This window comes from Pristiophorus japonicus, chromosome 7 (genome assembly GCF_044704955.1).
Source record: "Pristiophorus japonicus isolate sPriJap1 chromosome 7, sPriJap1.hap1, whole genome shotgun sequence".
Taxonomy (NCBI): domain Eukaryota; kingdom Metazoa; phylum Chordata; class Chondrichthyes; family Pristiophoridae; genus Pristiophorus; species Pristiophorus japonicus.
In genome coordinates this window covers 197,837,976-197,861,220 of record NC_091983.1, presented here as the reverse complement: position 1 = coordinate 197,861,220, position 23,245 = coordinate 197,837,976, and the positions used below count along the sequence as shown (strand labels likewise).

The 23,245-nt window shown below is 44.7% G+C and overlaps 1 protein-coding gene across 1 annotated transcript in view; it reads left to right on the top strand.

Moving 5' to 3' along the window:
• The window catches only part of gnmt (glycine N-methyltransferase), a 94,023-nt gene that overhangs the window by 5,149 nt on the left and 65,629 nt on the right, over nucleotides 1-23,245 (top strand). Inside the window, exon 2 of the mRNA XM_070885698.1 lies at nucleotides 1,686-1,893. Within this exon, the coding sequence (XP_070741799.1) occupies nucleotides 1,688-1,893 (206 nt within the window). The 5' untranslated portion in view covers nucleotides 1,686-1,687. The remainder of the gene's footprint in view (nucleotides 1-1,685; nucleotides 1,894-23,245) is intronic.

Below are 23,245 nucleotides of genomic sequence, written 5' to 3'. Positions count from 1 at the left end.
CAGACGACACAAAGATTAGTGGGAAAGCGGGTTGTGTAGAGGACACAGAGAGGCTGCAAAGAGATTTGGATAGGTTAAGCTAATGGGTGAACGTTTGGCAGATGGAATACAATGTCGGAAAGCGTGAGGTTATCCACCTTGGGGAAAAAAACAGTAAAAGGGAATATTATTTGAATGGGGAGAAATTACAACATGCTGAGGTGCAGAGGGACCTGGGGGTCCTTGTGCATGAAACTCTTTTGAGTTTATCTGCGAAAACATAAAACATTAAACGGTGCCACCCGACCTGGGTGACACTCCAGACATTTACAAGGCCCTTTTTTTCCCCCCCTTTTTTTTGTTTTTTTTTTGTGTTTTTCTTTTTTTGGTTTTTTTTTTGGGCACTAAAATCACAATTTTTCCCCAGTGCCCCCTATAAAAGGGAAGGGGACACTAAAAGCACCGGCAATTAAAACAAATTAACTTTAAAACGTAAAATCAAATTAAAATTTGGTTGCCGGGCGTGATGATGCACTCCAGTCCCTCCGGTGCCTCCTTGTGCATGAATCCCAAAAAAGTTAGTTTGCAGGTGCAGCAGGTAATCAGGAAGGCGAATGGAATGTTGGCCTTCATTGCGAGAGGGATGGAGTACAAAAGCAGGGAGGTTCTGCTGCAACTGTATAGGGTATTGGTAAGGCCGCACCTGGAGTACTGCGTGCAGTTTTGGTCACCTTACTTAAGGAAGGATATACTGTCTTTGGAGGGGGTACAGAGACAATTCACTCGGCTGATTCCAGAGATGAGGGGTTTACCTTATGATGATAGATTGAGTAGACTGGGTCTTTACTCGTTGGAGTTCAGAAGGATGAGGGGTGATCTTATAGAAACATTTAAAATAATGAAAGGGATAGATAAGATAGAGGCGGAGAGGTTGTTTCCACTGGTCGGGGAGACTCGAACTAGGGGGCACAGCCTCAAAATACGGGGGAGCCAATTTAAAACCGAGTTGAGAAGGAATTTCTTCTCCCAGAGGGTTGTGAATCTGTGGAATTCTCTGCCCAAGAAAGCAGTTGAGGCTAGCTCATTGAATGTATTCAAGTCACAGATAGATAGATTTTTAACCAATAAGGGAATTAAGGGTTACGGGGAGCGAGCGGGTAAGTGGAGCTGAGTCCACGGCCAGATCAGCCATGATCTTATTGAATGGTGGAGCAGGCTCGAGGGGCTAGATGGCCTAGTCCTGTTCCTAATTCTTATGTTCTTATGTTCTGATATACTTAAATCCTCTCCTCTGAAGGCCAACATGCCATTTGCCTTTTTCACCACCTGCTGCACCTGCGGGAGTGACAGTGAGCAATAGCCACTGGCGACCAAGCAACTGTCAAAGGCAAGCGACAGAGGAACCAATCAGCACGGGGTGGAGGCGGGACCTTCCCTTGTAGCAAAATGGGCGGGGCTAACAATTGTGATGCGGGGGGGGGGGCGGTGTCGAGAACCGACGTCGGCGATTGGCTGCGAAAGTTTTGCCGAAGTTCCACCAAAGTTTCAGCAGCGCGGAGTTTGTTACGGAGCGGCGGGTGGGTTTGCACAGGGTCAGGTGGAGGCGCTTTCCTCTCCGGTCGGTGGGTGGTGGGGCTCGCTCAACCTACTTAAAAAAAAAAGATCCTGCGCTATTTGCATTCTCATTCACCAGCTCTCCTCTTCAGGGATGGTGGACAACATCTACCGGACCCGCTCGCTCGGGGTCGGGTCTGTGGGCTTGCCCGATCAGTACGCGGACGGCAAAGCCGCCAAGGTCTGGCAGCTGTACATTGGCGACACCAGGAGCCGGACGGACGAGTACCGGAGCGCCGTGGTGCAGCTGCTCCGCCAGCACAAGTGTCAGCGGATCCTGGACGTGGCGTGCGGCACCGGGTAAGGGAATTACTCTCGGGATTCTTCCCACCGGACTGATCAAAACCGCTAGCTTCCAAAGGCTTGCGTTGCAATCTGTGCGCCTCTGCTGCCCTTTCAGAACAGCGTCTTGTGTTGCAAATGCAACACGTTGAAGTGTCAGATTACAGGTACAATCAAAACAAATTCTGATCCACTGAAATCAAACAATCCGTATATGTAAATAACATGAGCGCTTGTCTGGGGAAGTTTCACATCTATGTCACTTAACTCCACTGATATCTCAGTCTGAACCCTGAGGTGAGATTATTCACTAATCAGTGCCACATTTTAAAAAATGGAATGTATTCATATTCTATTTGGCCACCTGCTGGTTACCCTATGGAGTCAGCGAGCGAGCGTGTCGGTCTGCCTCGGGTCCTGAAGCCGGACAGTGTGGTGCCCACCCAGCCAGGTACGGGACTCTAGCAAAAGGCTGTTTATCCATTGCTGTCTCTTTATTTGTGAAGGAGCCGTTTAATGTTCACACAGCTTATGTAATGTTTTTTTTTAAAAAAATAAAGAGTCTACCAATTCCTGGCTGCTTTCCAACAGGGTAAAAACTGGCAGCTTTGTGTCTGGGATGCCACATTCGATGCCATTGAAGATTTGATCTGGTGATGCAATCACTGCCAGTCTAGCTCAGAATGCAGCTTCTGGTGGATTTGGGAAGGGCTATCAGGAAACAACAGGTGGGGGAGAGATTGGGACTAGTTGGATGGCACTTTCAAAGAGCTGGCACAGGCACAATGAGCCGACTGGCCTCCTTCTGTGCTGTACGATTCTATGATCGGCAGATGACCTTCATAACTTCTTAGGCAGTCCCTCATATTGAGGATGACTTGCTTCCATCAAAAAGGGATGAGTTCACAATGAAGGACCTAATATTCCAGGTCCCGAATTTCATATTGAAGGGTGGAAGATGCCTGTGCATGGATTTTTTAAACTGGATTGACTGAGCTAGGTCTTGGTCCAGTGGTAAGGATTAACCAAGACGTCTGGACATATGCGCACAATCACACACACACAATCACACACACACACACACACACGCATGCTCGTGCACATGCGCACGCTCACGCAGTGAGCAGAATCTATCCCTGTTGGAACAGTGCGATCACAGAACCGGAAGCTAGCAATTCTAAGAGCAAAAAAGGAAGGCATTAAGCAGCAGCAGATGAAAATGAAGGGGAAAGGAATCATAAGGCACAGGCTGCAATCAAACGTCCGAGCAGTCCAGCACCCAACCACTTAGTTTGACACCTATGAAAGGGACGCAGTGTGGCAGGAGATGGTTGGGAAGTGGAACAATTTTCTGTGCCGTGCTGCCGAACTACCCAAAGGTGGAAGTGTGAAATTATCCACTTTGGTAGGAAAAGAAAGATTTGCATTTATATAGTGCCTTTCATGACCTCAGCACATTCCAAAGTGCTTTACAACCAATGAAGTATTTTTTGAAGTATAGTCACTGTTGTAATGTAGAACTTTGGTACGAAGAATGAAAAAGCAGAATTTTTTTTTACAAGGTGACAGATTAGTAATTGGTATGCAGAGTGATTTGGGGATCCTTGTACAGATGAGAGGACTGCCCTATGAGGAGAGATTGAGTAGAGAGGGCCTATATTCTCTGGAGTTTAGAAGAATCAGAGGTGAGAGGTGCAACGAGACCTGGGTGTCATGGTTCATCAGTCATTGAAAGTTGGCATGCAGGTACAACAGGCAGTGAAGAAGGCAAATGGTATGTTGGCCTTCATAGCTAGGGGATTTGAGTATAGGAGCAGGGAGGTCTCCTGCAGTTGTACAGAGCCTTGGTGAGGCCTCACCTGGAATATTGTGTTCAGTTTTGGTCTCCGAATCTGAGGAAGGACATTCTTGCTATTGAGGGAGTGCAGCGAAGGTTCACCAGACTGATTCTCCGGATGGTGGGACTGACATATGAGGAGAGACTGGATTAACTGGGCCTTTATACACTGGAGTTTAGAAGGATGAGAGGGGATCTCATAGAAACTTACAAGATTCTGACGGGACTGGACAGGTTAGATGCAGGAAGAATGTTCCCGATGATGGGGAAGTCCAGAACCAGGGGACACAGTCTAAGGATAAGGGGTAAGCCATTTAGGATTGAAATGAGGAGAAACTTCTTCACTCAGAGAGTTGTTAACCTGTGGAATTCCCTACCGCAGAGAGTTGTTGATGCCAGTACATTAGATATATTCAAGAGGGAGTTCGATATGGCCCTTGCGGCTAAAGGGATCAAGGGGTATGGAGAGAAAACAGGAAAGGGGTACTGAGGGAATGATCAGCCATGATCTTATCGAATGGTGGTGCGGGCTCGAAGGGCTGAATGGCCTACTCCTGCACCTATTTTCTATGTTTCTATCTCATTAAAATGTATAAAATTCTTGAGGGCTCAACAGGATGGATGCTGAGAGGCTGTTCGCCTGGCTGGAGAGTCTTGTACTAGTGGTCATAGTCTCAGGATAAGGGTCGGTCATTTAAGACTGAGAGGCAAAACTTCTTCACTCAGAAGGTTGTGACTTTTTAGAATTCTCTACCCCAGAGGGCTGTAGATGCTCAGTCATTGAGTATATTCAAGACTGAGATAGTTAGATTTTTGGTCTCTCGGGGAATCAAGAGATAGAGGGATAGGACGGGAAAGTCGAGTTAATGTAGATGTTTAGCCATGATCTTGTTGAATGGTGGAACAGGCTTGAAGGGCCATATGGCTTACTCCTGCTCCTAATTCTCATGTTTCCTGGAATGCAAGATGCCAAGAAGGATTTGGAGTCTGGCTGATGCCACAGTTGAACAGTAATTATAAACCCTGTTGTGTATGTTGGCAGCAAATGGCAAATCTGTCTGTTTTCTCCCATGAAGACAGTTCCCCTAGTCATTGCCAGGTGAATACGACAATGTCTGCAAATAGGGTTGGTGGTATTGTGGCAGGCATGACTTATCAGGCTTTGCTGGCTAGTGATCACCCTGGCATACCTTCTTTGACGAAGTACTATTGAAGGGATGGTGTATTATGACTAGATTGCTTCTAGGGAAAAAAACAGGCAGAATAACAAATATTGTGCTATTAGGCCTACTGATACAACTTATTTTAAGAGTTGGAGAATCTGCATGCATTAGTCATGTCAAAGCAAGCTATGTTCATCTCTGTCTGCAGATGTGGGCACATGGGGATTGGTGAGCAGGCACAGAGCTGCACTCCAGCACTGACCTGTCTGGAATCTGTTCCATGCACCTCCTCCACTTCTGCTTCCAAGCACCTCCGATAGGAGAATTCCCAGTGGGAAGTCCATTGGTGGAAGGGACAACAAAATTAGAAACAACAGCACAATGACTCCTGAAAACACGAGTGCCAACAGAAAGAAAATGGGCGAGGAAGTAAAGGTACAGCAGTTATCATGGGTGACTTTAATCTACATATAGATTGGGCTAACCAAACCGGTAGCAATACGGTGGAGGAGGATTTCCTGGAGTGTGTAAGGGATGGTTTTCTAGACCAATATATCGAGGAACCAAATAGAGAGCTGGTCATCCTCGACTAGGTGTTGTGTAATGAGAAAGGATTAATTAGCTATCTTGTTGTGCGAGGCCCCTTAGGTAAGAGTGACCAAAATATGGTAGAATTCTTCATTAAGATGGAGAGTGACACAGTTAAGTCAGAGACGAGGGTCCTGAACTTAAAGAAAGGTGACATTGACGGTACGAGATGTGAATTAGCTAGAATAGACTGGCGAATGATACTTAAAGGGTGGATAGGCAATGGCAGACATTTAAAGATCACATGGATGAACTTCAACAATTGTACATCCCTGTCTGGTGTAAAAATAAAACGGGGAAGGTGGCTCAACCATGGCTAACAAGGGAAATTAGGGATAGTGTTTAATCCAAGGAAGAGGCATATAAATTGGCCAGAAAAAGCAGCAAACCTGAGGACTGGGAGAAATTTAAAATTCAGCAGAGGAGGACAAAGGGTTTAATTAGGAGGGGGAAAATAGAGTATAAGAGTAAGCTTGCAGGGAACATAAAAACTGACTGCAAAAGCATCTATAGATATGTGAAGAGAAAAAGATTAGTGAAGACAAATGTAGGTTTCTTGCAGTCAGAATCAGGTGAATTTATAATGGGGAACAAAGAAATGGCAGACCAATTGAACAAATAATTTGGTTCTGCCTTCACTAAGGAAGACACAAATAACCTTCCGGAAATACTAGGGGACTAGCGAGAAGGAGGAATTGAAGGAATCCTTATTAGTCAGGAAATTGTGTTAGGGAAATTGATGGGATTGAAGGCCGATAAATCCCCAGGGCCTGATAATCTGCATCACAGAATACTTAAGGAAGTGGCCCTAGAAATAGTGGATGCATTGGTGGTCATTTTCCAACATTCTATAGACTCTGGATCAGTTCCTATTGATTGGAGAGTAGCTAATGTAACTCCACTTTTTAAAAATGGAGGGAGAGAGAAAACAGGGAATTATAGACCAGTTAGCCTGATATCGGTAGTGGGGAAAATGTTGGAATCAATTACTAAAGATGTAATAGCAGCGCATTTGGAAAGCAATGACAGGATCGGTCCAAGTCAGCATGGTTTTATGAAAGGGAAATCATGCTTGACAAATCTTCTAGAATTGTTTGAGGATGTAACTAGTAGAGTGGACAAGGGAGAACCAGTGGATGTGGTGTATTTGGACTTTCAAAAGGCTTTTGACAAAGTCCCACACAAGAGATTAGTGTGCAAAATTAAAGCACATGGTATTGGAGATAATGTATTGATGTGGATAGAGAACTGGTTGGCAGACAGGAAGCAAAGAGTAGGAATAAACGGGTACCGTAAGGTTCAGTGCTGGGACCCCAGCTATTTACAATATACATTAATGATTTAGACAAAGGAATTGAATGTAATATCACCAAGTTTGCAGATTGCACTACGCTGGGTGGAAGTGTGAGCTGTGAGGAGGATGCTACGAGGCTACAGGGTGACTTGGACAAGTTACGTGGCAAATGCATGGCAGATGCAATATATTGTAGATAAATGTGAGATTATCCAAAATCAGGAAGGCAGAATATTATCTGAATGGTGCCAGATTAGTAAAAGGGGAGATGCAACGAGACCTGGGTGTCATGGTACATCAGTCATTGAATGCTGGCATGCAGATACAGCAGGCGGTGAAGAAGGCAAATGGCATGTTGACCTTCATAGCAAGAAGAATTGAGTATAGGAGCAGGGAGGTCTTACTGCAGTTGTACACGGCCTTGGTGAAGCCACACCTTGAATATTGTGTACAGTTTTGGCCTCCTAATATGAGGAAGGACATTCTTGCTATTGAGGGAGTGCAGCGAAGGTTCACCAGACTGATTCCCGGGATGGCAGGACAGCATATGAAGAAAGACTGGATTGACTAGTTTTATATTCACTAGAATTTCGAAGAATGGGAGGGGATCTCATAGAAACATATAAAATTCTGATGGGTTTGGACAGGTTAGATGCAGGAAGAATGTCCCTGATGTTGGGGAAGTCCAGAACCAGGGGTCACAGTCTAAGGATAAGGGGTAAGCCATTTAGGACCAAGATGAGGAGAAACTTCTTCACTCAGAGAATTGTGAACCTGTGGAATTCTCTACCACAGAAAGTTGTTGAGGCCAGTTCGTTAGTTATATTCAAAAGGGAGTTAGATGTGGCCCTTACGGCTAAAGGGGTCAAGGGGTATGGAGAGAAAGCAGGAATGGGGTACTGAAGTTGCATGATCAGCCATGATCATATTGAATGGCGGTGCAGGCTCGAAGGGCCGAATGGCCTACTCCTGCACCTATTTTCTATGTTTCTATGTTAAAACTGTTGAATAATTAATTTAACTGGCTCTTTAATATACTTCCATAAACCGTTCAGCACCTAGCAATTCTGGAAGCTCATTTACATGGGTGCGACTTGGAAGCTCATTTAGATGGGTGTGACTTGGAAGTTACATGGCACCAGGAAAGGCTGAAAAAAGATACAGTAGGCTTTAATGCACCACTTCTCAATTTCCATATTGCAACAAAGCTTCTGCCTCCTTCTGATTAGAGCTTTCTCTACTTTCCCCTGTCCCCTGTCAACCTGAAATGTTCAAAAGAGACAAATACTCGGGTTTTTTTCGCCATGTCATAACATCCCATGATCTGGCGCACTGGGGGTGTTGACAAGAAAAAAATATTCGGCACTCAGTTATTTGTGTTTGTGTTCACTTTAACTAATGTAAGCTATTTATCAACACATTTGGAAAGCTTAAACAGCTGATTGGCCCATCCGCTAAGATTCTCAATGCACCAATCAACTCCTCCAGTCCCATCAGTATTCCCTACAAATGGATTCCACTGCACTCTGGTCTCTATATCGGAGTACAGTAGTGTCAGTGGTTATGTGTTCAAGTCCCACCATGGCAGACTGAGAATTTAATTTAATTTGTGAACCAATGGATAGGGATTGATTGCTTTGTTTAGTCAATAATATCATAATTTTATCATGCGATTACCATGATGGGAGAAGGCGAACTCGATCAACCGTAGTCCCTTTTCATCTAGTAATTGCTATGTTCTGGTTCTGTACGAGTGCCCAGCAAGCTCCATCTTGAATTTGCTGAGGCTACCCGCTTCCCTTGTCTCCCTGGACATTCTGCATAATCCCCCACCCTCCGTGTAAAGTAGTTAAACCTAAACTGTTTCCATTCCCTTTTCTCGGCTTGAATCCATAGCACCTTGTAGATTACGTTGTTGTGTCAAACATATTATTAGGTTTCAACTCGTCTCTACTCCTTAAAACAGGGTGATCGGGCTTGCAGCTCGAGGGATCAATGCTGACCCTGAGCCCTGGCAGTCTGCCCCTCAAAGCCCAGTTCTAGTTTCTCTTACACTACTTATATCTTTGGTGACTCTCATTTGAATGTACTGGGAATGGAGGGTTAAAAAGTTTTTTTTTGCACTGCTGCCATATTGGTAGATAAATCCTAAATCAGAAAAGTAAGAACAAGCATCAGGTTTCACAGTCACAGGATGTCCCAAAGAGCTCCCCAGCCAAAGAATTATTTTTGAAGTGTAGTCCCTATTATTTTGTAGCCATATACAGCAGCCACTTTGGACACTGCAAGCTCCTACAAACAGCAAATGAGATGAATGATGTTTAAACATCTGCTTTGCTGGGATTGGCTGGGGGATGAATTTTGATCAGGACTTCAGCAGAACTCCCTCTTTCCCCCGCCCCCCCCCATTGCTCTTCAAAAATAAAATTGCCGTGGGATCCTTTACAGTCACCTGAACAGGCAGGCGGGGCCTGCTGCTTAACATCTCATCTGAAAGGCAGCACCTCTGACTTTGCAGTATTACCTGAGTACCACACTGAAATGCCAGCCCAGATTACATGTCACGTCCTAGAGAGGGCTCTGAACACCAAGATCTGTTGGTATCGGCAACTTAAGGGTTATAAAAATTGGATTTGAATTTTATAAGGATCCATGGTACCCACCTTAGCTGGGTCACAAAAGGTAAACATTTGAATTCCATTGTACCATGCGACTACCAGGATGCTAGAAGGCGACCGTGGTATTTTTTGCCTCACAATTCCTATGTTCCGATGAGTACTTTCTAGCAATTGTTTGAATGGTGATGGAAAATGCCTTGGACTCTCACCCGTGGCTCAGTTGATAGAGCTCTTGCCTTCGAGTCAGAAGGTTGTGGGTTCAAGTCCCATTCAGAGACTTGAGCATAAAAATCTAGGCTGACACTCCAGTGCAGTGTCAGAGGTGCCATCTTTTGGATGAGATGTTAAACCGAGGCCCTGTCTGCTCACTCGGATGGGCATAAAAGATCCCATGGCATTTTTTCAAAGAAGAGCAGAGGAGTTATCCACGGTGTTCTGACCACTAATTTATCCCTCAATGATCTTTATTAAAACATATAATCTGGTCATCATCACATTGCTGTTTGTGGGAACTTGCTGTGTGCAGATTGGCTGCCGTGTTTCCGACATTACAAAAGTGACTACACTTCAAAAAGTACTTCATTGGCTGTGAAGCACTTTGGGACATTCTGAGGTTGTGAACAGCGCTATATAAGTCTTTTCTTCCAAGACTTCTGCCCATCCTATTGGTTGAGAGACTGTACCTTTCTGTTTACATGCAAGGGCATGCAAATAATTTGCAAATACATCTAAAAATAAATCCTCGGGTGTTGGTGGAGCAAGGTTGCTGCAGCTGATAGCTGCGATTTTCATTAAACCTCCTAGGTTGTGTAAGTGGATCGCCTCTTTGTAAATACTTCTTTTGTAAATAAGGAGATTTTAAAAATGAAGATGATCTTAAGCTTTTATTTTTTGCCCTTCCCCCAGCTTTCTCCATTCCACTCTGTTATGCAGTGACCCATGCTAGGTTGTAGTTCACCTGATGCTGTCAGCTGCCTCAAGTCATAGTTCTTCCCGTGTGAGTGTAGAGCGTGTATCTTCTCCCGATAAAAGCAGGGTGATTTCTCCAACAAAATGCAGTGAGTGGAGGATAGTTACACAATACAAATTATGTGCTTAAAATCAATCCGTGATTTACAGTAGTGCAGTCTCCTGCTGTGATTGCCGGGAGCATTACCTAATCATCTCCATTCTGGAATAATGATGCCACTATACAGCCTTGTCTTTCTGGTTATTTAAGATGGGACATCCTCAGATGGTTCTTCCCATCTGCCTTTGCATCCTTTTGAGTGCCTGGGTCAACACTAGGTGAGGTAGTGCGCTACTATTTAAATAGTGAGAGAAAGGAGATTAGCTTGGCGAAAGGTGAGAGCTCATTGCAGAATTGAATCGGCTTCAGGCAATGAGCCTGTTTTGAGAAGTACCAACAAGCCATGGGTATTCATTTTAAGAAGTGTTTATCATAGAATAGTACAGCACAGAAAGAGGCCTTTTGGCCCATCAAGATTGTGCATCTCTTTTGAAGTTTTCAAATGGAATAATTATATTAGTGACTTTAGTGCCAACTATTTGACTTTTGGCTGAACAGTTCATTTAAAATCATTTGATCAATGATGATATTTGTCTTGGTATTAAATTATTGGTACTGTAGTTTGATTGTATATTACTTTGTTTTTTTGGGAAGGTTAGGTTTTGGATATACTGGAGGTGGGGGATTACTATCTCGGCTGTGTAGTCATGGGGGTGGGGGATGCTGAACGGAGGCCTGACCCCTGTCTGCACAAGGGAAGGATTGTGGGGGATGGGCAGCCCAGCTGTCGATGTGCATCTGCTGTTCATCTGTTCAATATAGTGCAAACCTAGCAATGGCCTGAGAAAAAGCAGTAGCATGCAGCTCCTCTGGGGAAGGCACGTAGAACTGTTGCTCAGTGGGTAGCACTCTTGCCTCTGAGTCAGAAGGTTGTGGGTTCAAGTCTCACTCCAGAGATTTGAGCACGAAAATCTAGGCTGACCCTCTAGTGCAATACTGACGGAGGCACTTTTTTTGCAATTAGATGTTAAACTAATGTCTGCCCTTTCAGGTGGAGGTAAAAGATCCCACGGCAGTATTTTGAAGAAGAGCAGGGGAGTTCTCCCTGGTGTCCTGGCCAATATTTATCCCTCAACCAACATCCTTAAAACAGATGATCTGGTCATTATCGCATTGCTATTTGTGGGAGCTTGCTGTGTGCATATTGGCTGCCTCCTATCCTACATTGCAACTGCGACTACACTTCAAAAGTACTTTATTAGCTGTAACCCACCATGGGATGTCCTGAGGCAGTGAAAGGCGCTATAGAAATACATGTTCTTGTATATGCAGAGTTAAGAGTCAATAAAAATAATCTGCATTAAAAATTTATTTTTTTTGCCCCAAAGTAATTGTCGTATTGGGGCGAATTTTGCAAAGACGCAATTGTGGCATGGAGCTTCGCTCATTAGGAGCACCGGCAAACTGGGCGCACTGGCCTGTATTTCAGTTCTCCTTATTTCTTGCCATATGCTGGCCAGATTGACTCTTAGAATCATAGAATAGTTGGAGTACAGAAGGAGGCCATTTGGCCTGTCGAGCCCGTACTCGCTCTCAAGAGCTGCAGCTAGTCCCACACCCCTGCCTTTTCCTCATAGCCCTGCAAATATTTTTCCTTCATGTACTTATCCAATTCACTTTTGAAAGCCACGATTGAGTCTGCCTCCACCCTTTCAGGCAGTGCATTCCAGATCCTAACCAGTCGTTGCATAAAAGACATTTTCCTTATGTCGCATTTGGTTCTTTTGCCAATCACCTTAAATTTGTGTCCTCTGGTTCTCAACTCTTATAAGAACATAAGAAATAGGAACAGGAGTAGGCCATATGGCCCCTCGAGCCTGCTCTGCCATTCAATACGATCATGGCTGATCTGATCATGGACTCAGATTCACTTCCCTGCCCGCTCCTCATAACCTCTTATTCCCTTATCGTTTAAGAAACTGTCTATTTCTGTCTTAAATTTATTCAATGTCCCAGATTCCACAGCTCTCTGAGGCAGCAAATTCCACAGATTTACAACCTTCTGGGAGAAGAAATTTCTCCTCAACTCTGTTTTAAATGGGCGGCCCCTTATTCTAAAATCATGCCCTCTAGTTCTAGTCTCCCCCATCAATGGAAACATCCTCTCTGCATCCACTTTGTCAAGCCCCCTCATAATCTTATATGTTTCGATAAGATCACCTCTCATTCTTCTGAATTCCAATGAGTAGAGGCCCAACCTACTCAACCTTTCCTCATAAGTCAACCCCCTCATCCCTGGAATCAACCTAGTGAACCTTCTCTGAACTGCCTCCAAAACAAGTATATCCTTTCGTAAACATGGAAACCAAAACTGCACTCAGTATTCCAGGCGTGGTCTCACCAATGCCTTATATAGCTGTAGCAACACTTCCCTGCTTTTATACTCCATTCCCTTTGCAATAAAGGCCAAGATATCATTAGCCTTCCTGATCACTTGCTGTACCTGCATTCTATCCTTTTGTGTTTCATGCACAAGTACCCCCAGGTCCCGCTGTACTGCGGCACTTTGCAATCTTTCTCCATTTAAATAATAACTTGCTCTTGGATTTTTTTCTGCCAAAGTGCATGACCTCACACTTTCTGACATTATACTCCATCTGCCAAATTTTTGCCCACTCACTTAGCCTGTCTATGTCCTTTTGCAGATTTTTTATGTCCTCCTCACATTGCTTTTCCTCCCATCTTTGTATCGTCAGCAAACTTGGTTGCGTTACACTCAGTCCCTTCTTCCAAATTGTTAATATAAATTGTAAATAGTTGGGATCCCAGATCCCTGCAGCACCCCACTAGTTACTGGTTGCCAACCAGAGAATGAACCATTTATCCCGATTCTCTGTTCTCTGTTCTCTGTTAGTTAGCCAATCCTCTATCCATGTTAATATATTAGCCCCAACCCCGTGAACTTTTATCTTGTGCAGTAACCTTTTATGTGGCACCTTGTTAAATGCCTTCAGGAAATCCAAATACACCACATCCACTGATTTCCCTTTATTCACCTTGTTCGTTACATCCTCAAAAAACTCCAGCAAATTTGTTAAACATGACTTCCCCTTCATAAATCCATGCTGACTCTGCCTGACCGAATTTTGCTTTTCCAAATGTCCTGCTATTGCTTCTTTAATAATGGACTCCAACATTTTCCCAACCACAGATGTTAGGCTAACTGGTCTATAGTTTCCTGCTTTTTGTCTGCCTCCTTTTTTAAATCGGGGTGTTACATTTGCAGTTTTCCAATCTGCTGGAACCTCCCCAGAATCCAGGGAATTTTGGTAAATTACAACCAATGCATCCACAATCCCTGCCGCTACTTCTCTTAAGACCCTAGGATGCAAGCCATCAGGTCCAGGAAATTTATCTGCCTTTAGTCCCATTATCTTACTGAGTACCACCTCCTTAATGATTGTGATTGTGTTAAGTTCCTCCCCCACTATAGCCCCTAGACTATCCATTGTCGGAATATTGTTAGTGTCCTCTACCGTAAAGACAGATACCAAATATTTGTTCAGAGTTTCTGCCATCTCCATGTTCCCCATTACTAATTCCCCGGTCTCGTCCTCTAAGGGATCAACATTTACTTTAGCCACCCTTTTCCTTTTTATATACCTATAAAAACTCTTGCTATCTGGTTTTATATTTTGCGCTCGTTTACTTTCATAGTCTATCTTCCCTTAATCATTTTTTTAGTCGTTCTTTGCTGGCTTTTAAAAGCTTCCCAGTCTTCTGTCCTCCCATTAGTTTTGGCCCGTTTGTATGCCCTTGTTTTTAATTGGATACCATCCTTTATTTCTTTAGTTAGCCACGGATGGCTATCTTTTCTCTTATACCTTTTCCTCCGCACTGGAATATATTTTTCTTGAGAGTTGTGAAATATCTCTTTAAATGTACACCACTGTTCATCAACCAATGGGAACAGTTTCTCTCTATCTACTCTGTCTAGACCCATCATAATTTTGTACTTATCGAATCTTCTCTCGATCTTCTCTGCTTCAAGGAGAACAACCCCAGCTTCTCTCGTCTCTCCACATAACGGGTCCCTTATCCCAGGAATCATTCTCGTAAATCTTTTCTGCACCCTCTATAAGGCCTTCACATCCTTCCACAAGTGCGGTGCCGAGAATTGGACACAATACTCCAATTGCGACCAAACCAGTATTTTAGAAAGGTTCATCAGAACTTCTATGCTTTTGTACTCCATGTCTCTGTTTCTGAAGCCCAGAATCCTGTATGCTTTTTTAACCGCTTTAACAACCTGCCCTGCCACCTTCAACGATTTGTGCACATATACCCCCAGGTCTCTGTTCATGCACCCCATTTAGGATTGTACCCTTTAGTTTATTTTGCCTCCTCTCGTTCTTCTTAACAAAATGTATCACTTCGCACTTTTCTGCGTTAAATTTCATCTGCCACGTGTCTGCCCATTTCATCAGCCAGTCAGTCTGTCTTGAAGTCTATCGCTATCCTCCTCCACTGTTTACTATACTTCCAAGTTCTGTGTCATCTGCAAATTTTGAAATTGTGTCCTGTCCTTCTAAGTCTGTGTCATTAAAATATATCAAGAAAAGCAGTGATCCTAGTACCGACGATCCTTGATGGGAACGAGAGGGGTAGACCTTTTACTGGGGCAGATTTAATAGTAACTTCAGAAAGGAATTGCATGTATACTGGAAAATAAATCATTTTCAGGGCTACGGGGAAAGAACCGGGTCTTAGAACTAATCAGAAAACTCTTTCAAAGAGCCGATACAGGCACGATGGGCCAAATGGCCTCCTTCTCTGCTGTATGTTCTATGTTTCTATGTTATTTTAGTTGCTATATTCTCATTAGACCACATTTTCTGAAGCTGGAAACCTTTTGTTTAAATAGTTGGTCCAGAAAGTCCAGGAGGTCCCTGCACCTGCAGGTTGGTTATGGTCACTGATAACAAGCCTAAAAAACATAATATCCTGCAAATCCACAGCAGATGCTCCATCAGCAGCGGTGGATCAAGGACAGGTTTTGGGTCGAGACCCATCGTTGGAACTGAGGTTCTGAGCTTGTCTTTTCTCTTTCAGATGGTGGCAGACCACTGCCTAAACGCACTTTCTCTTTTAATTACAGATTTCCGACATGTGCTTTTCCTTCTTTTGTATCTCTGCTGTGACCTGTGTGCAGGAGTCCCGCGGCAATAGCTTTACACCTGATCAATGGGCACACTGAAGTGGGACTACCCGTCTCTAATAGAATATTACACTAATCAACAGGGCCCAGGTTAATTCCAGCAGTTTATCATAAAACTCCATTGCATTTGCAATACAAATAATTATCTTTAGTAAATCCGTGCACTATCCTGCATTGAAGTACAAGCTGTAATCTGTCTCGCTCCCCCTCTCATTCTCTTTCTCTTTCTGTATATCCTGCAGGCCAGCAACAAGTGCATTCCATGCTTTCCAGTGTCTGCACAACTATAATATGACTTAGACTCTCATTGACACTTTGTATACACAAAGGCATAAGTTCAGTGTTGCTACAAAAAAACGGCATCCACCTCATGTGGCTTTCCTATGGAAGTCTGTTGAGTTTGAAGCTTTGGTTTATTCACAAACCAATTCGGGACTCGCCTAAGGCTCATCTGGCTATCCTCAAGTAACTTTCCTGGGCAGCCAACAATTCAGGCACAGCTATCGGTTAACGGCTTGACAGACAGCCAGATGAATATCTGGTTAGGAACTGGATTGATGGTGAGAAGTCATTTTCAAAAGCAAAAAGGCTAGCATTGTGGAATGCAATCCCCAACATCCTCTAGTCTAAATGGAATTTCTTTCATTCAATCACCATAATCCAGAGATTATGGTGAATAGCAGCCCCTTTGTATGCTATAGGCAAGACCAGTCCTTTTCCGCTTTGATGGAAAGACACACAAAATCACAGAATGCAATCTCCAAAGCGACAGTAAAAGTCTGAGAATCTGATTTCCTAAACACAGAATTAGATTTATTCAGTCACTGAAAACCTGTAGCTCTGGCTATGAGGGTCAATACATATAGAGGTGACCAATTCGATGAAGAGTTATAATAATCCTGTAGCAGCCCCCAAGAATATCTAGGGTCTGCACACCCTAATTGAAAACCAGGAAATGGTTAGTTGAAACATAGAAACATAGAAACATAGAAAATAGGTGCAGGAGCAGGCCATTCAGCCCTTCTAGCCTGCACCGCCATTCAATGAGTTCATGGCTGAACATGAAACTTCAGTACCCCCTTCCTGCTTTCTCGCCATAACCCTTGATCCCCCGAGTAGTAAGGACTTCATCTAACTCCCTTTTGAATATATTTAGTGAATTGGCCTCAACTACTTTCTGTGGTAGAGAATTCCACAGGTTCACCACTCTCTGGGTGAAGAAGTTTCTCCTCATCTCGGTCCTAAATGGCTTACCCCTTATCCTCAGACTGTGACCCCTGGTTCTGGACTTCCCCAACATTGGGAACATTCTTCCTGCATCTACCCTGTCTAAACCCGTCAGAATTTTAAACGTTTCTATGAGGTCCCCTCTCATTCTTCTGAACTCCAGTGAATACAAGCCCAGTTGATCCAGTCTTTCTTGATAGGTCAGTCCCGCCATCCCGGGAATCAGTCTGGTGAATCTTCGCTGCACTCCCTCAATAGCAAGAATGTCCTTCCTCAAGTTAGGAGACCAAAAACTGTACACAATACTCCAGGTGTGGCCTCACCAAGGCCCTGTACAACTGTAGCAACACCTCCCTGCCCCTGTATTCAAATCCCCTCGCTATGAAGGCCAACATGCCATTTGCTTTCTTAACCGCCTGCTGTACCTGCATGCTAACCTTCAATGACTGATGTACCATGACACCCAGGTCTCGTTGCACCTTCCCTTTTCCTAATCTGTCACCATTCAGATAATAGTCTGTCTCTCTGTTTTTACCACCAAAGTGGATAACCTCACATTTATCCACATTATACTTCATCTGCCATGCATTTGCCCACTCACCTAACCTATCCAAGTCACTCTGCAGCCTAATAGCATCCTCCTCGCAGCTCACACTGCCACCCAACTTAGTGTCATCCGCAAATTTGGAGATACTGCATTTAATCCCCTCGTCTAAATCATTAATGTACAATGTAAACAGCTGGGGCCCCAGCACAGAACCTTGCGGCACCCCACTAGTCACTGCCTGCCATTCTGAAAAGTACCCGTTTATTCCTACTCTTTGCTTCCTGTCTGACAACCAGTTCTCAATCCACGTCAGCACACTACCCCCAATCCCATGTGCTTTAACTTTGCACATTAATCTCTTGTGTGGGACCTTGTCGAAAGTCTTCTGAAAGTCCAAATATACCACATCAACTGGTTCTCCTTTGTCCACTTTACTGGAAACATCCTCAAAAAATTCCAGAAGATTTGTCAAGCATGATTTCCCTTTCACAAATCCATGCTGACTTGGACCTATCATGTCACCATTTTCCAGATGCACTGCTATGACATCCTTAATAATTGATTCCATCATTTTACCCACTACTGAGGTCAGGCTGACCGGTCTATAATTACCTGTTTTCTCTCTCCCTCCTTTTTTAAAAAGTGGGGTTACATTGGCTACCCTCCACTCCATAGGAACTGATCCAGAGTCAATGGAATGTTGGAAAATGACTGTCAATGCATCCACTATTTCCAAGGCCACCTCCTTAAGTACTCTGGGATGCAGCCCATCAGGCCCTGGGGATTTATCGGCCTTCAATCCCATCAATTTCCCCAACACAATTTCCCGGCTAATAAGGAGGAGGAGGATTTCCTGGAGTGCATAAGGGATGGTTTTCTAGACCAATATGTTGAGGAACCAACTAGGGGGGAGGCCATCTTAGACTGGGTGTTGTGTAATGAGAGAGGATTAATTAGCAATCTCATTGTGCGAGGCCCCTTGGGGAAGAGTGACCATAATATGGTGGAATTCTGCATTAGGATGGAGAATGAAACAGTAAATTCAGACTTTCAGAAGGCGTTCGACAAGGTCCCACACAAGAGATTGATGTGCAAAGTTAGAGCACATGGGATTGGGGGTAGTGTACTGACATGGATTGAGAACTGGTTGTCAGACAGGAAGCAAAGAGTAGGAGTAAATGGGTACTTTTCAGAATGGCAGGCAGTGACTAGTGGGGTACCGCAAGGTTCTGTGCTGGGGCCCCAGCTGTTTACACTGTACATTAATGATTTAGATGAGGGGATTAAATGTAGTATCTCCAAATTTGCGGATGACACTAAGTTGGGTGGCAGTGTGAGCTGCGAGGAGGATGCTGTGAGGCTGCAGAGCGACTTGGATAGGTTAGGTGAGTGGGCAAATGCATGGCAGATGAAGTATAATGTGGATAAATGTGAGGTTATCCACTTTGGTGGTAAAAACAGAGAGACAGACTATTATCTGAATGGTGACAGATTAGGAAAAGGGGAGGTGCAAAGAGACCTGGGTGTCATGGTACATCAGTCATTGAAGGTTGGCATGCAGGTGCAGCAGGCGGTTAAGAAAGCAAATGGCATGTTGGCCTTCATAGCAAGGGGATTTGAGTACAGGGGCAGGGAGGTGTTGCTACAGTTGTACAGGGCATTGGTGAGGCCACACCTGGAATATTGTGTACAGTTTTGGTCTCCTAACCTGAGGAAGGACATTCTTGCTATTGAGGGAGACTGATTCCCGGGATGGCGGGACTGACCTATCAAGAAAGACTGGATCAACTGGGCTTGTATTCACTGGAGTTCAGAAGAATGAGAGGGGACCTCATAGAAACGTTTAAAATTCTGACGGGGTTAGACAGGTTAGATGCAGGAAGAATGTTCCCAATGTTGGGGAAATCCAGAACCAGAGGTCACAGTCTAAGGATAAGGGGTAAGCCATTTAGGACCGAGATGCGGAGGAACTTCTTCACCCAGAGAGTGGTGAACCTGTGGAATTCTCTACCACAGAAAGTTGTTGAGGCCAATTCACTAAATATATTCAAAAAGGAGTTAGATGAGGTCCTTACTACTAGGGGGATCAAGGGTTATGGCGAGAAAGCAGGAGTGGGGTACTGAAGTTGAATGTTCAGCCATGAACTCATTGAATGGCGGTGCAGGCTAGAAGGGCCGAATGGCCTACTCCTGCACCTATTTTCTATGTTTCTATGTTTCTATTGCTTCCAGTTTGGCTAGCCCAATCTATGTGCATATTAAAGTCACCCATTATAACTGCTACACCTTTATTGCATGCACCCCTAATTTCCTGTTTGATGCCCTCCCCAACCTCCCTATTACTGTTTGGAGGTCTGTACACAACTCCTACTAACGTTTTTTGCCCTTTGGTGTTCTGCAGCTCTACCCATATAGATTCCACATCATCCAAGCTAATGTCTTTCCTAACTATTGTATTAATCTCCTCTTTAACCAACAATGCTACCCCACCTCCTTTTCCTTTTATTCTATCCTTCCTGAATGTTGAATACCCCTGAATGTTGAGTTCCCAGCCCTGATCATCCTGGAGCCACGTCTCCGTAATCCCAATCACATCATATTTATTAACATCTATTTGCACAGTTAATTCATCCACCTTATTGCAGATACTCCTTGCATTAAGACACAAAGCCTTCAGGCTTGTTTTTTTTAACACCCTTTGTCCTTTTAGAATTTTGCTGTACAGTGGCCCTTTTTGTTCTTTGCCTTGGGTTTCTCCGCCCTCCACTTTTCCTCATCTCCTTTCTGTCTTTTGCTTTTGCCTCCTTTTAGTTTCCCTCTGTCTCCCTGCATTGGTTCCCATCCCCCTGCCATATTAGTTTAAATCCTCCCCAACAGCACTAGCAAACACTCCCCCTAGGACATTGGTTCCGGTCCTGCCCAGGTGCAGACCGTCCGGTTTGTACTGGTCCCACCTCCCCCAGAACCGGTCCCAATGCCCCAGGAATTTGAATCCCTCCCTACTGCACCACTGCTCAAGCCACGTATTCATCTGCGCTATCCTGCGATTCCTACTCTGACTATCACGTGGCACTGGTAGCAATCCCGAGATTACTACTTTTGAGGTCCTACTTTTTAATTTAGCTCCTAGCTCCTTAAATTCGTTTCGTAGGACCTCATCCCTTTTTTTACCTATGTCGTTGGTACCAATGTGCACCACGACAACTGGCTGTTCTCCCTCCCATTTCAGAATGTCCTGCACCCGCTCCGAGACATCCTTGACCCTTGCACCAGGGAGGCAACATACCATCCTGGAGTCTCGGTCGCGGCCGCAGAAACGCCTATCTATTCCCCTCACCATTGAATCCCCTATCACTATTGCTCTCCCACTCTTTTTCCTGCCCTCCTGTGCAACAGAGCCAGCCACGGTGCCATGAACTTGGCTGCTGCTGCCCTCCCCTGATGAGTCATCCCCCTCAACAGTACTCAAAGCAGTGTATCTGTTTTGCAGGGGGATGACCGCAGGGGACCCCTGCACTACCTTCCTTGCACTGCTCTTCCTGCTGGTCTTCCATTCCCTATCTGGCTGTGGACCCTTTCCCTGCGGTAAGACCAACTCGCTACACGTGCTACTCACGTCATTCTCAGCATCGTGGATGCTCCAGAGTGAATCCACCCTCAGCTCCAACTCTGCAACGCGGTCCGTCAGGAGCTGGAGGTGGATACACTTCCCGCACACGTAGTCGTCAGGGACACCGGAAGTGTCCCTGAGTTCCCACATGGTACAGGAGGAGCATAACACTCGACCGAGCTCTCCTGCCATGAATTAACACTTAGATACCCTTAAATTGGCAACAACAATGTTAAAAGTTACTGACTAATATAAGAAGAAAAAGAAAAACTACTCACCAATCACCAGCCAATCACTTACCCCCTAGGCTGTGACGTCACCTTTGTTTCTTTCTTTGCCTTCTCCCTGTAGCTGCACCGGCACGCCTCTCGCCGACCCCGGACTCGCGCTGCTCCGAGCTCCCGCCTCCTCGACTGACTGTTCGAACTGCTCGACTCCCGCTGGCCTTTATAGGCCTCTCGCCGACACCGGACTCGCGCTGCTCCGAGCTCCCGCCTCCTCGACTGACTGCTCGAACTGCTCGACTCCCGCTGGCCTTTGTAGGCCTCTCGCCGACCCCGGACTCGCGCTGCTCCGAGCTCCCGCCTCCTCGACTGACTGCTTGAAATGGGGACAAAGTAACATTAGAGCCAAAAAATTTTCTTTTTACTTGGCCATGTGTGCGATTAGCATACTTTCCCTCTTTAGGCACTCAACGTCTGCATCAAGCACAGCCCCTTGTAATGTATAGTTGGGCCTGCTGCACCCACAGTATGCCTAATCTGAGAGATGTTCTGCTCTGCCCTAGTGCATAGACAACTGGGCATTTTGTCCTTGTGGATCGTTTAGGTTTGTAGGCATGGAACCTTGGTTCGGGGTGGGGGGGCAACATACAAGGGTAGATTTTACATAATTGCACTCCCGATAGGGAACGTTGCCCACCAAGAGCGCACATCGACAATTCAGGCTGGGTGATCAGCAGGTCCTGTTGGATCCATTGATCTCCTCGCCCAAATTCTCAATCTGTGTTCCTGGTGGGTGAATCTCAATGCCAGGAGCACAGATTCCCAAAAGCAACCCAGCAAAGTTTAAATCCTTCAACATGTTCATTTGTTCCTCCAGTTGCTGATCATGATCAGGTTTAAGATTGGTCCACCAATGATGGAATCACACCGAAACCAGCCCTTTCCAAAACCTGTAGTATAAGGTACGGTAGTATCGTGGGTATGTTACTGGACGAGTAATCCAGAGACCTGGGCTCATAATCCAGAAAACACAAGTTCACAATTCCACCCATGGCAGTTTGAGAATTTGAATTTGGTTAACAAAAAATATGCTGATACGGTAAAAGTGACCATGAATCTGTCTGATTGTCGTAAAAAAAAATCCAACTGATTCAGTCATGTCCTTGGGGGAAGGAAATCTGCCGTCCTTGTCCGGTCAGCGCATACGTGACTCCAGTCCCACACCAATGTGGTGGACTCTTATCTGTCTTCTGAAGTGGCCTAACAAGCCAGAATAACTAGGCATTGGCAATAAATGCCGGCATTGCTATTGATGCCCACTTCAGGAGAACAAATTAATTAAACAAATAAAAATAAAAAATAGGACTGAGTTGGTGGCGCTTCGGAGGCTGTGTTTTCTGTGCCGACGGGCCAGATGTGGCCTACAGGTCACATTTTGGATGCCCTTAATCTAATGTATTAGCTTTCATTTAGGGTGCGGAGACCCTATAGTCTCTGTGAGGGGTTTCTACGGGAGTCCAGGAGGTCGTCGGAGTTCTGTACGGGTTGATTTACTGGTATTGATTTAAGTTAAATGTTAAAAGAACCAGAGGAGAGGTGAGGAGATTATTTTTTACACAGCAAGTTGTTATCTTCTGGAATGCACTGCCTGAAAGGGTGGTGGAGGCAGATTCAATAATAACTTCCAAAAAGGAATTGGATAAATCATTGAAGGGGAAAAAATTGCAGGGCTATGGAGTAAGAGCAGGACAGTGGGAATAATTGGTTAGCTCTTTCAAAGAGCAGCACAGGCATGATGGGCCGAATGGCCTCCTTCTGTGCTGCATCATTCTATGATTCTATGTTATTTTAGTTGCTGTATTCTAATAAGCCAATATGTTCTGCAGTGATAACACGATTTCCTTTTGGTAGCTGATACTTTGTGAAGTTAGGAAGATGTAATTATTTCAAGTGAGCCATCAGGAATAGGTTAATATTTGTAGAGGTTACCCACACAGAAAACCTCTGTGCAAAGTCTTTTACTTGCTCCATGGCC